General features: G+C 36.8%; 1 protein-coding gene across 1 annotated transcript in view; it reads right to left on the reverse strand.

Moving 5' to 3' along the window:
• USH2A (usherin) overlaps positions 1 to 16,044 on the reverse strand; it is a 617,249-nt gene extending 601,205 nt beyond the window's left edge. Inside the window, exons 1-2 of the mRNA XM_040985311.1 lie at positions 15,560 to 16,044; positions 12,265 to 12,430 (exon numbers count right to left, since the gene is read on the reverse strand). Of these exons, the coding sequence (XP_040841245.1) occupies positions 12,265 to 12,430; positions 15,560 to 16,044 (651 nt within the window). The remainder of the gene's footprint in view (positions 1 to 12,264; positions 12,431 to 15,559) is intronic.
• Positions 16,045 to 17,435: the final 1,391 nt, after the last annotated feature.

Raw genomic sequence — 17,435 nt, forward strand, 5'->3', positions numbered from 1 at the left:
TTGCCACCACCTTAAGTGCCTATCTCGATAAACTAGGAAATCAAATCCAGAAACCTAGCAACATGTAAAAGGAGTTATATGATCAAGTGGGTTTTACTCAAGGTATGTGAAGCTGATCAACAATTGAAAATCAGTGTAAAAAACATTAACAGGATACAAAACAATCATGTGATCCTATCAACTGAAGATAGAAAAGGCCTTTAACAAAAATGTAACACTCATTTATAATAAAATTTCTCAGTAAAGAAGACTCAAGGAGACCTCCAATTTGATAAGGAGCAACTACAAAATGAGCAAAACAGAAACAAAAACCTCCTATATCTGACATATTTACTGATGAAAGATTAAATTCCTTTTCCCCAAGACAGAGATCAAGAAGAACAACAGTAACTGCTCTGTACTAAGGAAATAAAACACATAATGAAGCAAGAAATAAAACTGCTCGTTCAGATGTGATTATCTACGTAATAATTCAAATCAATTACAAAGGAATTTCCAGAAAAATGTGAATTTAAAATATTTTGATCAATCCTAATGTTAATGTGATAATCTGGCATAGTAATTATTCTGTGCATATTCTGTGACCCTGATGTGCTAATAACTTCCTTTATAAAGCTTTGAAATACAAGATCAACCATGACTAATTAAAAACATATACTAAAAATAAACTTTCGAAAACCATCATCTAAACATTCAGTAGATTGCTGTGATCTTGAAGTAAATAAGGCACTCAAAAATAAGCTCAACAAAACATAGATAGGAAAGGTGTGTTGAAATAAAATGTCCAACAAAGTCAATCACAATACAAATAAAATTTAAGTAATTATTTAAAACTATAGTTTAACTGAAGTGTTCAAGATTTAGGATTAGGCGAGGACTCCCAGTCTTAACACTAAAACGCTAAGCCATAAAGAGATACAAATCTCAGCAAACATAAGACTTCCATTTTCTGAAGGTGCTCATAAAGAGAATGCAAATGACAAGCTACAAATAGCAATCCAACTAGATAACAGGCAAAATAAAGGAAGATCACCAAATAGAATAATCAAACGGAAATTAACAAAACTATGCTCAGCATCATTGGCTTCAGGCAAGTACACAACAAACCACACTCGACACCTAACAGAATGGCTACCTTTAAAGTTATAGCAGCAAATATTTCTAAGGATATAAAGAGGCTAGGTGGCTAGAAGGAATATAAATGATACGTCTATTTTGGAAATGAAAATATAAAATATAATATAATCCAAAAGTCATACTTGAGCATTTCAGAAAAATGAAGACATGTTAACAAAATTCTGTATATAAATATTATATTTGTCACAAAGAAGAGAAAAAATATATTGGAAACCAAAGAAATACTCTTCAGTGGCTAAACAGTTCAAGTGTCCTACACTCAAAGCACAGAATGCCATGTTAGCACTTCAGACCTTGAGGAATTTCTATGGAATTTTTCTAAAACAAAATCTCCAAATGCTCTATGTTGCATGACTTCATGCACATAACATTTTTAAAAGTCAGAAGTTCAGAAGTAAATACCGATGAGCCATTGTCAGAAGTTAGAGACCTGAGTTAGTAGAACAGGTGGATGTGGACATAAAAAGGCAACAGGAGATTCCTTCTAATTATGATCTTAACTGTAGTCAATGAAACAGTATGAGACTAAACGCACAAACACTCATACACACAGAAATATAAGAAAAAACCAGAAATCTGAGTAATATGGGCAGATTATATAAAGGTACTTCAAAAAGCTCATGGAAAATGGAATGAAAAGTTAAATTTTATTTTGGTACCCAAACAAAACAAAAATCTATCTCATATTTACCACCAACATTAAACCCAAACTCCTTCTGTGGATTCCTTCAAATATCAATATTCCAAAATGGTTATATACAACCTTTTAGCCAAATAACTAGAATAACATCAGAGATTTACAACTGATAAAAAAATAGCTTATAATTACATACTATGAATTCATACTCCAAACACATCAAGTTACCTAATCAAGGTAAAAATCACAAGACCTTCCCACCATGAACCAGGCTTAGTATATTATCACCACACTCAAGTAACCTGACCTCACTCCCTCCCTCCCTCTGTCTTCCTGTCTTTGTTTCTACCTCCCTTCCCAGACTAAAAACAATGGAGCGACATGCATAAACAAACATGATTCAATTATTTCTCTATCTCTAGAATACAGATGGATTTTCTGCAGAAAAAATATTGTTGTAACCTAAGAATCTGTTTTATGTAATTGTATATTATATAAAACATAGCTACACGTCTGAAGCTGTCATTAAAAATTTCCTGAACCTTTTAAAGGCATTGTATTTGTGGAAAACCTGTATAATTTTTTTTTAAATATCCCTTCCTTCCCTTGTATAAATTATGTTAGTATTTTGAACCAATACACTTATGTTTCTGCCAGGATGACCTAGTTTCATGGGATACTTTTGGATATCACATTTCAAATAGAGGGAAAAAATAAAATATCAAGGGAAATGGTATCAGGAAATAAAACTATTCAAGTCCATGTTTAAATAAAGTCATATTCTCCATTCCATTACCAAGTGAAACATACCATAGGCTAAATTCCGCCCTAGGTTATATGCATGTGTTCTTTCTGACTTTAGTGGGAATTGTTCATGTATAACTGAAGGCATCAGTTAGCCCTTTGGGCACAAAAATGACTACGCACAAAAAAAGCAAAAATAATCTAAGTCTTATTATATTTGGCTTTTAGGTGAAAATGACATAATATAGATGACAATTCCATCAGATAATACAGGTTTTAAAAAGCACTACCATCAAATCTTAGCCACTACAAATTTAATGAAATTACTATAGTGGCATTTTCAAGACTACAAATTGTTGCAGAAATAAGTGGACGCTGGAAAATCTTTTTTATAGCAATTTTCAATTTTACTAGTGTGTGTAATAAATGTACACTGTGATATTTGTATATATTTTCCCTCTTATATATATTTTACATTTTATAGCTATTGGCTGAGAATCTGCCATTTCCAGCAGAAATAAGTATTTGCTAAATTCTCCTTCAAATATCAGTTTCCACATTTAAATGTTAATTTATTCATGGCTTACTGTGGATCTTGATTGGATGTGCTTCCATGCGAAAGGTCTCACTGAACTTAAACTTTCGCTCTAAATGCGAGTCTGATAACATTCCAACTTGTACAAAGTAAACATCATAATGTGACATGTGATGATATATTCTCATAGTTTCTAAACAAAAGTGATTTTTGCCTGTACATCTATTATGTACATGCTGATGGCTCTAAGTGTAACAACAATTACTACATTGACTGGATTAGAAGCAGGTGAAACAAAACCCATTGATCATCTTTTAAGAAAACTTTGTAGTTCTATTCAAAATTTTTTCAGCTTTTTTGTCTCTAAGACATGAACACAACTGTCTCTAAATCCTTCAGACTCAACACTCCAATCAGCACCATTCATCCCCCATGGACTGTTCCCTATTTATTGCTCCTGAACAGAATCCTAACCCTCCCCTTTCAATTCTAAAACTTATTAATTCTTTCAGAGTTCATTCATGCTTCATTTTCCTTCCACATTGTTCCCAACATATCCCAACTGGAGTTGATCATTGCTTGTCTTGAATCCTGATTATTTTATTTCGTAACACATTTTAATCTAGAAAGGCAGAGAGAAAAAAAGAATGCTTGTACCCCACCCAGGATAACAATGATATGACGTAGTATGGGCACCAGGATACTTTTTAAGCTTCTCAAAATGAAACTTGCTCCATGGCAGAGAATTATTGGCCTGGGATCTAGCTCACACGATCTTTGTTTCAACAATCTGATTCTTCAGATGGGTGTTTGGTGCAGTGGCCAAGCCCCTCTTAGGGAAGCCCACATCCCATATTAAAGTGCTCAGAATGCAGCTTCCTGCTAATACACACCTTCACGGGTAATGGATGATTCCTAAAGTAGCTCAGGCCGGATGTATTTCCTGGCTCCTGGCTTAGACCTGGCTCTGTCTTGGTTTTGGGGAAAATCTGGGAGTAAAATCAGAGAAGATATCACTCTCTCCCACCTTTATCAAATAAAATAAACCAGTGACATTTTCAAAAATATTTTTAAAATATGACTGTTACCCAATGTTTCTATTTGGACAATTGAAATCACTCTATGAATCATGCAAGTCAGAAAGCTGGAATTTGCCAACTCTCCCTCCCTCGAGTCTATATTCTGCCCATCAGTAATTGCATATTAATTCTTAAACTGTTCTTCAGTACTCACCACATGCCTCACTATTTGCCATTACCATCATGCTCCAAGCCACACTTATATATCTAGTGTTGAGTCGTGAGGTTACCCCAAAAACACTTCATTCTTGTCTTAGAAAAAGATAATCTGCCCATGTCATATACTTCCCTTCCCTCCCTTCACTTCCATTTCCCATTCTTCACATGAAATATTACAGTACATACAGTTCTCTTATTTGCAATGCATTCACTTTCACAAAAGAGCCTCTGCAACATGCTGTCTGCATAGGCTATTCTCTATCATCTTAGCCTGATTTAAATACTTGCTTTCTTTTGGATACATGTTACTATGAGTTGAACTGCACCCTCCAAATGGATACATTGAGTTTGCCTGGTGTTTGTGAACAAGATCTTATCTAGAACACCTGCTATTCTCAGGTTATGATAGGTTTACATCACAATAAATCCATCCTAATTTAAAAAAAAATGCATCTGTTGTGGCTGGCCTACTATATCTTAGAACATCACGCAATGAAAAGTTCCAGTTTTTCCTTTGGTTGTCACGTGACTGGCTGAGAACTGTAGCTCTGTGATGTTAACCTAGAAACACAAGAGACAACCACACCACATATTGCTAGCAAAGGGAAAAAAAATCAAATTCAAAACGTGAAGTTTGATTTCTACTGAATGTGCTTTCAAATCACTGTAAAATTATAGTCATTAATTCCAAACACCGACATGTACGTAGCAGCTTTTCACATAATTAAGATGAGTCCTGTCGAATCTAGGTGAACCTTAGTCCATTATGAATAGTGTCCTGATTAGAAGGGGAGACACAGAATCCTGAGAGGCAGCAGAGGCCATGTGATGATGGGGGCAGATGTCAGAGTGATGCATCAACAAACCACAGAATAAGAGTTACTGGGCAACACCACAAGCTAGAAGAGGCAAGGAAAGATTGTGCCTATAGATTCCAGAGGCAGTCAATCCCTGCCTACATCTGGATTTAATACTTCTGGACTCCAGAACAAAAAAATTATAAAACATCTGCTATTTTAAGTCACCCAGTTTTTTTATACTTTTTTATAGCAAATCTGTACTAAGAAAAGAATTCATAGAACTTGTTCAAGAAAGACTTTCCTGAGCACTGGTGTTTTGATCAAGTCAGCCTCCAGCGATTTAGACAGTCATAATTTTACTTTGATTACAGTGACTGATTACCTGCCTTTTCCTCTCCAAAGACTAAGCTCCACCAGTGTAGACACCTACAGATCACAAAGTGGACTTTCCGATGTTATTTCCTGTTAGGCTGGGTTTGTGTTTCTTTCTGATTTGCAATGGGAACCCCAACAATTTGAGAATTTATATAATTTTCTCAGGATTTTTATAATTTTCAGCTAAAATATGATTCAAACCTGCCTCCTAATTAAAGGATTGCATTTTAAATAGCATGCAAAAGGTGTAAGACAATTTATTTTTACACAGATGGTTTTACCTCTTTTCATAATGAAGTGGGAAGAATCCCTTTCTTGATATAACATAACTAGAGGTAGTTCTATATGTTACAGGTCAGTAATCAAGACAGGCTAGAGGAAATAATGGTTCTTAAGGCATCATAGTCCATTTTGACTGGCCCAAAAAGAAACTGAGAATTTCATATGAAATTACATTCTTTTGTACATCAAAACCACTTGTGATGACATTTTGAGCAGATATTCAGTTTTAATTATTAAAGTATACACACATGTAAGGTATTACAAATTTGCATTACAAAATGTGCAATTAAGTACAAGTTTGTATCACAAATGTGGCTTTTTAGTTCTAGCGTGTGTGTGTGTCGTGTGTGTGTGTCGTGTGTGTGATTTTGCATTTGGTTCGAGTCAAAGAACTGTGAAAACTAATTATTCTTTGGATCTATATCATTCTTAGCCAAAGGTCAGAGAAGCATGAGACTAAAATTTTAAGCAAGTAATTTAAACACCTCAGGCTCAAAATTCTCATTTCTGCAATGGAAATAATATAAGGCAATACCCTAGAGCTATTATTAGTACCTAAAAAAAACATGAAAATCTTTAGTAGAGTACACATAGTTCATTTAAACAACAGCAACTATTATAATTTTAAATAGTTATTCTGAAAAACTTCATTAGTTCTTACTTAAAACTCAAAAGTTGTTCAAAACGTGGAATAACATGGGTGAGAGCTTGCTAGACATGAAGAGAATCTCTCAATGAATGTTTCACAAGCACATACATTCAGACCTTCCTGCACAACTAGAGTCACCGTAAAAGCAGTGGATATTATTAAAACAGCAATATGGTTTGGGGTTCTATTGCAGCCAGCTAGAGTTTGGGATAATGTGTGGGACATAGAGCCTTCTGAATGAGGAAATTTCCACATGATGGTATAATGCTTTCATGCACCCATACAGGGCATTTTTTTAAACAGGGATGACTCTTGTATAGTAGCTGAACATTTGCATAAACACAGTAACATAAATCTATGTGGATATACATTTAGCATAAGCTTACAGGGATTTATGTAATAGTGCAAATGTACATCGGTATACAGAGTAGCACAAACTTAGCTAAATATACAAAGTCATAAATTAGCTTGGATATATGTGTATACATGTGTATTAATTTATGTGTAAAAATATCACAGCAGGAAGAGGGGAGATAGTAGAGAAACTTATCGTCTTGCCCATTCAGCCACCAATGAGTTACGTGTCCCACATTTTACTAAGAATAAATGTATAAGGTATCTTTAAAAATTCATACAAATGCTTGTTATCAAAAACAACTAAGCATGGATTTTAAAATTTTGCCCCTTAAATAAACATATTTTGATTCCATTTTCCCACGAACATTTTGAAATAACTCTTCCAAAGTATAATCTAAAAACATAAGCGTGTGACTTTGTTTTTGTCTTCACGGGTTACATACAAATATATGTATTTGATACACATTTCTGAAATGACATGTGCTGTATTAATATGTAGATTCATTGTGTAATGTTTAAATGAGAGAAAATGTATCTCCTTGAATACTATTTCTCAATATTCAAAATTTTAAAGAACAACAAAACATTATGTTTTCATTGTTACTGGTTACTATTTTGTACAAGAGAAAAACAAGTCTTTCTTTCCTGAGAGTTCCTCTGTCTTCTCATGATTTTTGGTATAAAAGGAAAGCCACAGATTGATAATGAACTCCAGGAGACCCTGGAATAAGATCACCTTAACTGGCTCTATTGTTACAAAAGGGCAAAACGCTCATGTTTCCTAGCAAACTCCCTTGGAAAATGTGCTCATTGGCATACATTCTAGAGATTAATTGAAATTCTTGGTTTATCTATTTCAAAAAATATTTGCTAAGTAGTGTTTTCTCTTTTTCCAGAATTATCAATAGTTTTCCTTTTTCAGATTGACTGCATTAATCAAGCAAGCGTACTCTAAGAACAATCTTGATTATGAAACTCCTATCATTCATCTATTGATTCCTTGAAGTTTATTTATCCAGGCAATTTTTTTCTTTGTTGTATCAGATCAAAGCCCTTCGTTCTCATGCTAACTTGTCTGTGTGACTCTTAAACTGCCAGTGTATCAGAGAATCTTCAAAATAGCATAGAAATTGTCAGTTCTAGTGCTAAACCATTTTTCGGCTCTACAATTGTGGTATTTGCTTAGCTTCATATCATAACAATTGTTATACTGAGAATTCTTTTGACACTATTTTTCTGATTAAATATGTAGAACAACCTCAGAGCAAAGAATTCAAACTCCGAGGTTTTTTTTTATCTCAATATCTTGTTTTTTAACTAATACACAAAATGGACATATTTATGTAACAGGTGATATCTCTACATGTATACATTGTGCAATGATCAGATTTAGGTCAACATCTATTCAAATATTGCTGCCTTTGTATCATCTCTTCAAGATATCTGAAAATAACAAGCTGCATGTGCGGATATATTGACCACAGAATGTACAAAACATGTACACTCTGTTGAAACACGAGACTGCATGTGACAGAGGAAGTTCCGGGATGAACCCTCTCTCCATGCAGCACGTTCTCTCTCCTGCTCTCCAGACAACCCCGATTCTGCAGCTTCACCTGTACTGACCAATTGGATCTCTCTATTCTCCACTTATTTTTTAATGTAATATTCTAGAAGGCTTCGTTTGTTTTATCTAGCCCAGTACTCTTGTCATTTACAAAGAGAAACAGAGTGGATTTCTTAAACCCACTGAGTGGCAATTCTTGAATCAGATTTCCAAACTCCTGATCGTTGGCCCTTGTAACAGCTTTAAGTGCAGGGATATATTCCTTGAATAAATAGGTTTTTTTTTTTTAATTTGTTTTAAATGCAGCAACAGGGTACATTTTTGAATACACAGCTATTAGTATGAGTTCTCAGAAATGTAATGCCTTGCCTTGAATGTATTCAGACTGATTTCCTATTTAAAGCAACCCAGGCAGACCTCACCTTCATACTAAATACTTTTAGTATATATGCTGCCGAAGCGAGCACTATACTACATACTTTTACCTTCCATTTGCTAGCTACCAGGCAGCAGTAGAGAGAGAGAGACAGGGATAGTAAGAAATCATGCACATACTGGGTTAAATACTCCAACAATCAAAGTTGGGTCAGACTGAAACCAGAACCCCATCTGGGTCTCCCACATGGATGGCAGAAACTCAAATACTGGAATGAGAGTTTGCTATGTCCCAGAATGTTCGTTAGCAAGAAGCTGTAATTGGAGACATCACTCAAACCCAGGCACTCTGGTACACAATGTAGGTATCCCAAGAGATGGCTTACCCACCCCCCCATACCACAATTGTCTTCTGCATGAATTCAATGTAAATACCGGAAGAATAAATGTATTACCCTGATGGTTCTCTTATATTTTATAGATATTTAGTCCAGTAGTTTTAATATTAAAAATATGAAAAAGTAAATAGAAGTGTACAAATTAGAAACAAATTTTTCCTTGATATCAAAGAATTAGGAAATAAAGCTGTCTTATTAATAAGTACTTTCACCTTTTCTTGAAAGAAATGAAAGCTTAAAGGGTTTATAAAGAAATTTTGCCTAAACTAGGAAATGATTTGACATGTATTGAAATGATAATACTCATTTTAATAGACATTCTCAGAGCACTTTTAGTCCCTGGAGAGTAATTAGATCATAGCTACCCGCTTTTCCTTTAGATCTTTTCAAGTGTTTTTGCAGTTTCTAATGTACAACTACCTACCAAAATGCAGTACAGTTTCACAGGTAAAGCAAAAGACAAGTAAAAAAAGGATGATTTTTTTCAACATTTCCTTTCAGGTTGTCTTTTTTCAAGTTTGTTTCCACACTTTTAACATTAAAATTCGATTCTATTATAAGTCAGTGGGTAGAATGAACAACTTCCAGATACAAAAGTAGCTTCTGTGATAAACATTTAGACTGAAACCACTACATGGAATATGCATAGACAGAGCCTCAGGACACTCCATATTTTAATGATGCTGGAGGTATGGACACCCTGCCTCCCTGCCAAATTCATTGCCTAAGTTCTGCATCCTGACTGGGAGCTCCCAATGCACACGCATAACATTCTGATTAAACATTACTTTGTTAACCCTCACCTATAATCCATCAGGGTTGCCTTTCTGCGTTAGTATTTTAAATTGTATTCAGGCTGGACTGCCACACCCATTGGAATATAAGACTAGAAACAGAACTGACCCAACAATTGCAAACACCAACATATGCATAAGCTGACTGGGGTGACAGACTGTGCCAGATTCTGTGCTGGCATGCACACACAGGAATCAGGCTAGAAATCACCTCAAAGTTTTTTTGAGGATCCCCCCAACTGAACTGCTAATCTCAGAACCCCAACCTTGAAGAGAAGTACAGGTTCCACAGTCTGACCATGAAGTGTAGGTGTCAAATGTGAATGGAGGATATAGTGGTCTACTGGAACCTGCAGAGGACACTCGGTACCATAACAGAATTGAGGACAGATTAAGTCTGTATCTATCCCAGTCATGTTTTGGCAGTGAAAATCTGGGCTAACAGAGACTCTAAGGTGGACTGTGTCAGCCAGTGGATTCTGGAGAGATTTCATTGTGCATGGAATGGCAAGACTGGCAGCAATTCAGAACTGCTGATCAAAACCACTTGAACAGGACACTTGGAGCATGCCCCACGTCAGGGACCTGGGATGGGTGAGAGACTAGATGGGGCTTTTTCCTTTATCCTTCCCTTACCCAATATCTAGAAAAAATAATAATAATAATGTGGAAACAATGGCTTTACCCACTTTCCTGTAGGCTTTGACCCTTTGTACCCTAATCAACTATGTATAGATTTTCAAAATAGTAAATAAAAATATATTAAAAAATTGTATTCCCAAGGCATTTTTAAACTTATATTTGTTTGACAGGCAAAGAGAGAGAAAAAGAGAGAGAGAAAATGAGAGAGAGAGCAACAGCCAACTCACTCCTCCAATGCCTGCAATAGCTGGTGCTGGGCTAGTCCAAAACCTAGAGCCAGCATACAAATCAGTTTTTTCAACTAGGTTGGCTAGTACCCTGCTACTTCGTCATTACTGTTACTTTTTGAGGCATACATTAACAAGAGACTGGATCATAAATTCAGCCACAGTTCAACTCAGGCATTCCAACATGGCATAGGAGAATCCCAAACAGATTGAACCACTGTGCAAAATGCCTGTCATTTCCTAGTACTTCTCCTGCATTGCTTTTTGAGTTAATGGCAAAATTTCCTAGGCCAAACAAAGAAGTTCAGGGCCACAGTCCTGGCTCAGCAGGCTTGACTGCCACCTGATACACCAGCATGTACCTGGTAATTCACATGGGAAGGCAGCAAAGAAATGATCCAAGTGCTTTTGTCCTTGCCACTCATGAGGGAGACCTAGCGAATGCTGCTTCTGACGCCGACATGGGCCTGTGTTGGCTATTGCAGCTTTCTGCAGATGGAAACATCAGATAAAGGACTTCTGCCTGTCTCTCCCACTCTCTAACTCTGACTTTCAAGTAAATAAGTAGATATTTTTAAAATAAAAAAATGGGTTTAAACAGTGTTTGTCTTTTCAAGAATGATATCACTATGAAAATAATGTTTTCAATCCAAATAATAGATCTCAAGGCCTTCCAAGGAAGTGAGGAGATCTATTCATTTATTGCTTCACGATGAGAGGAGAATATGCACAAAGGTCATTTTCATGAACCGAACAAGGATGCAAGAATCCCTCAAAGGGAATGGGACTTACATAAACCACTGGCTGCATGCTCTGAGGCTTGTGTTACGGTGCTCCTTGCCTCTGCTTTGAAAGGTAAGAGTGTGCTCTAGGCTTCATTGGGCACCCCAGTGTCCTAAGATGCCAGGAACAAACTCTGTCTGTATTCTGAGGACTGTAATTATGAGACTTCTCACAGCTAGATCTGCCCCTAGCAGCTTCTAAGCTTACACAAACTGTGGCTGATAACTAAAATAACAATATAGCACCCTTTGAGTGACTCGAGTGAAAAATTCATTAGTTCTAAGGTCATCATTTTAATGCAAGAGCCAAATTCCATTAATATCACCAGATTCTATCAGAGAAAGACAGCTGTAAAATTCAGACAGGGATTTTAATGTTGCAATGACTAGCAAAATTAGGACCAAATGACAAAGGCAAGCCTTGCACATTTTTTAAATAAAATGTCGTAATTAGACAAGATAAACATTTCTGGTATTAGTGCTAAACAAATAGTATCATCCATGTACCTCCAGGGAAGTGTTAACAGCAGATGTTTTTGGTGGGGTATACAAAAAAAAATAGAAGATTCAGTCATTTAAATGTTTTTTCTTATCATTTATATGCACCTGAAATCTAAAAGATGCTGCTCCAAGTGTTGTGGGTAGACGCCATTTAAAAGAGAGAAAGGAAGACAGATCCTTGTGTTTAACCAAATGTTAAATATATATATATATTTTTTACTCACCTGCACACTAAGATGAATCCATTTCTTCACAAGAATTCTCCCCACTGTCATTACTTTTATTGGAGGCTGCAAACCATTTACTGTGCGATAATAAAACATGGTCTCTTTCTCAGATATTGTAAGTTTGAACACAATCTGCCCATCCACCGTCTTTTCTATGACACACCTTAGGAAGCAACCAGAAAAGAGAAAAAAGGTCAGCATCCAACCAAAAACACATGCAAAGGCATCGAACAGCCACAGTGCTGTTACCTTACCCCCAATTCCACTTGAAATGGTGCCCTGTGAATAAATGCCTGAAAGCCATTATATTCAAAGCTGTCCTTAGTCCAATGAAGAAGCCACTTTTATTTCAATAAAAAAAAATGAATTTTTATTTACAATATATTCCCCAGAGCTTCAAAACCCTTCATTAGATCCATGATAGAAACTAAAGTGGTTGAATCATTCTGCAAAACTAACATTTAATCTATTGGCTCATTAGCTTCTCTGCTATTTCTTACATAAAACATGGTTACAACACACTACACCCCACTTGAGACTTGAGTCACCAGTGCACATCTTTATTTTTCTTAATCCCTTTAACATAAAAAAAATTTAATGTCCATGGAAGACTCTAAATTGTTAGCCCCGAAGTCAGAATCAGTCTATTGAATTCCCATGATGGAACGGAGAATAAGCTGTGATCGTCCCTACTTTCACTGTCACCAACTAGACAGAAGCCCAAGACAGCATGTGCAAGATGACGGCTGCCTCTCCTTGAACACACAGCTCACACAAGGCATTCAGGTCACATCAAATATCTTATGTAAAGGGTCATTTAGTGTTCAAAGAACACAGTGAGATAACACTTGGATGGAAACAATGAAGAATTTCTACATCTCACTTCAGGCTAGTTATCATTTTTGAGCTTAATGTTACATCTTTCACACTCTGGATTCTGTTGGTTGTTGTTTGCTCAGCTCACGTATGCCTTTATGTTCATGCCTGACTCCAGAACCCTTGTCACTACTCAAGGTTGAGAGGCACCCTTTGTCCTAACTTAACACTGTGCTGCCTATATAACAGTACCAAGCCACCTGGCTTGTCCATTTAATCATTAATATTCTAGGAAAGAAGTAGTTTGATACAGCCAACCTTTTAAAAATGATGTTGATGATTGAATTAATAAGAAGTAGTGAAGAGTAAAAGGTAAATTAAGGATAGCGATGAATTACTGCTGAATGTGTTTTTGAAATTTTCTTTTGTTTTTTTCACAAATCATTTCTTACCAGTATCTATTTTTTCTCTTATAGGTGGGTTAGAAATGAGACTGCAAAGTGCTAAAAGTAACTTATTTAACATCACCATTTTGCTGTATTTTGAATGCATGTTTGATAACAAATTTGTGATACCAAGCTTATTTTTAATTTAGGCAATAGATTTAGCAAAGCTTTCACATCAAATAGAAATAAGAATTCTATTTAAGTTCTACCCATTTTTTAATTGTTCAGTAGTTGAATATTTTAACTCACTAGAATCAGATATTCCCTTCATCCTTTGATTCCAAGTCTAAAACACTTTAAGAATTTGATACCATTCATTTTTCTTGCATCTAAATCTAAAAGTCAGAACTTGACCATTATTCAAGAATGTATTTACCAAAGACAGACTTATTTCCCCAAGCTTACTGAAAACACATTGCTTAATATGTTATTGATTATCTTCCTTGCTATTTTGTTTGCATGTAAACACACCAGCTTTGGTAGATAATAAGTGCAAGAGGAAGGCAGGTAGCAAAATATTTAGGAACTGGATTTATTCTGTTCCTGAATAAACAATAATTGGATAATCCATGCTTTGTTTGTTTTACTTATCTAGTGAAAACACCCCAAAATTTCCTCAATTCCCATTGGTATTTAAGTTTGGAGCATCAAAATAACCTTGATACAGGAAACTATCAAATCCAACTGCCACTATCTCTAGAAATACTGTCTTATTTATGCAAAGTGACAATAGAAGATGAATGTGGAACAGATAAAAGGTAGCTTCAAAAAGTTTGCACAAAGTGCATATTGGAAAACACTAATCATGGATTTCACAAAATTTGTACTAAAATACACCTATATATTCTTTCCATTTCTATGGACTTTCAAGACACGCTCCCCCCAACTTTGGTTCCTGAAAGCTCAGAAAACATTTCATTCTGATGCTCTTTGTCAAGAAACAGTATTTTAGTAATCTTTGGATACTTGTTACATAAGTCTAGTTTCTTGGATTTATAGAAATTTCAAACAGTCAGAAAGCAGTTTCAGTTTACTATACATATAGAAACTGGGAGATATTAACTTGTGATTACATTCATTTCAAATTCCAAATAAGCCAATTTGGCATTTGGCAAATTGAAACAAAATGCCAATTTGGCATTTGTTACATTTGCTTATGAGACTGAGAGACTTTTCCAGTTTGTTTCACAAGTGTTTGAGTCAGTCAACACTCTATAAACACAACACCAACAAAGGGCCAAAAGTCCTCTGCAGTGTACAAAAACTATTCTAAGTTTAAAAACTTACAGATTGGCTCTAAATACTTAAGGTGGAACCATGAAGCTCAAAAAAAAAAAAAAAAAAAGAATGAAAGCAGGTGATCAAAATCAACAAGTAATGGTGGTAACTGGGCTAAATTCCCGACTCCTAAGAGGCCTTTGGGTTAAGATCGACAGCAGGAAAGAGTTTGGAAATTTCTCACACTTGCTGAAATCTTCCCAAATTACAGGATAAACACACCACAAAACAATTTGCTATAAGCTATATTTTTTCAGAGATGGTGCGCTGTTCTCAACTTTCATTTTGAACATCTGAGCCACATACTCTTTGAGAATCAAGGATGGATAAAACACAATCCTACTTCATCACCTGAGACCTATCTGCCTAAAGAAAACTATACTAGAGACACCTGCTGCTATCAACCTGAAGCAAAGGCTTTGGACTTACTGATTACTGGTATTAATAATCCCCAGGCCTTACGCCTTCCACTGAACCTGGTATAGTTAACCTGCTAGACAATAAGTGATTCCGATGGAATCATCTCTGCCTCCAGGGAAATCACTCCGACACACTTTTTTTTTTTTCATTGTCCAAGCTTGTTGGATTGCAAAACTGAGTAAGAAAGCCACCCGAGGGAGTCGGTGCTCAGTTGTGTGGATTCAGGATTATGAGGCTCTCGTGCCTCGCTGAGAACTCAGGTGCTAATCCTCCGCAGCACCAACTGATTTTTGCAGGCTGTTAGGAAAGCTGACACCCACACTACTACTTACATTACACCTGCTTGCTCAGGTTTCAACCACACAGCTAAAGTAAATGACGCCGCCAGTCTCAGGGAAGGAGGAGAAGAAAAGCAATTCGTGTGATTTCCAAAAATGAAACTTGTAGACTTGCTGGGAGAGTTAGGGTGCCGATCATTCTTGTCGGCTGTGATGCAGCTGCTGAGGCCAGCCGAGATAAGAGCGGCATAGGCGGGGCTGGAGGACCGGTAAGGGCAATCCTGAATACAAAGACGCTGCGTACAAAACCGAACACTTTCGGCAGTGGCAGAGCTGTGACAATAAGGGCTCCGCTCTGGGAGTCCACACGTGGCTTGGTCTGGCACAACGGAAACCTTCTTGAACGCTCCCACGTTCTCCAGCCTGGGGAAAAGACCCCGAGAGTCTGCCAAGGATCCTGAAGCCAAATAGCCAAAGATCAAAGTTTCAATGACCCGAAACAAGAAGCTGAAGCCCATTGAAACAGCCAGGCGATTCATGTTCACAAAAAAGCATTCTTCTCCTGGGACAGCCTTCTTAAATAAATAATCAGGCCCACGCTGCTTGCCAACAGCTCCTTAAAGCAGGGACTTGAAGGCACATCGAGAGACTTCATGTTCAGGAAAGCACAGGCACGTTTGCGCACGAAGGGGAGTCCAAAGAAGATCTTAGTAGTGAAGACACAAGTGGCAAGCCTCTGGGGTCTGAGAATCATAAACACAGACTGTTAAGGGAATACTCAGCGAGTTCGTCCTGAGCAGGAAGCCTTTGGGTCTAATTAGGGTCAGGATGTAACTTTTCAAAGACTATTGTGAGCACGCTGCTTAGAGCAAAACACTATAGGGGCTGGGAGGTAAATTTCTTCATTTTATTGGACAAAGGATTTTACAAGTCCACAGGACAGCCAAAAAGATATTTGCAAATGGAAATTGAAAAGACGTTGGAAAAATGAAATTCTAAGAAACTTATTTGGGTGCCAAAAAAAAAAATGCTTACACCATACATGTTGTTTTCATAATACACATTTTGCAGGAATTACTTCAAGTCCTCCAGTACTCACAGCTTTCAAATTTCACCCACATATGCGTGTCTATGTATCACTTACATGAGAATATACATAACTATATGAAGTACTTCGAGATTTATAGAGACAGTAATTAACAATATATTCCACAACACACTAAGTCCAGGTTGCTCCTCCCTCCCAGAGAATTAGCACCAGACACTCGATAAGGTAAAGAACCCCATAGACTTTCCTTACACATGCATCCAATCTTGTAATCTCAAACTAACTTGCAGGTGCCCAAAACAAAGCTGGCAAAGCACTTTGGGCCCGTCCCCTTATCCCAGCATGTGTAGCAACCTTAAGCTCACATAAAGCTGATTAGAACCCCAACACCATCTGTCTGTCCTGTGCCTTAACAGCTACCACACGTCTGTTAGCATGCCCTCTTATGACTACATATTTGTAGGTTACATATGGATTTCTAATACTGTGTAAATAATTGTATTGATAAATAAGCTGAGTTACCATCTCTTTATTGCATTTCAACCAGTCTCCGTGTGACAAATGGCTCTTTCCACAGACCTGCTGTCCCTTCGTTGCCTGGCAACGCTTCTATAACTCCCAGTGACTTAATACATAGGCCATCGCATCAGAAATGCTCCAAGACTTGGGTGCCCAAGTAAAGTATACTGAACAGCAAACGGTTACCTGAAACAACGCTGTCCGCTTGGAGACTCTTCTGCAAATGAGCTCCTCCAACTTTCAGCTGGTACCTTGAGCCCTGGGAGGGGCCAGGAGGGGGCCATGCATGCATAATTTTAAAGTAGCAGTACACCTAATCTTATAATTGCCCCATCTGCCACTGGCTTCCTTTCTTTTCTCTTA

The sequence above is a fragment of the Ochotona curzoniae genome, unplaced genomic scaffold, assembly GCF_017591425.1.
Source record: "Ochotona curzoniae isolate NIBS_2020 unplaced genomic scaffold, NIBS_Ocur_1.0 contig_430, whole genome shotgun sequence".
NCBI lineage: Eukaryota > Metazoa > Chordata > Mammalia > Lagomorpha > Ochotonidae > Ochotona > Ochotona curzoniae.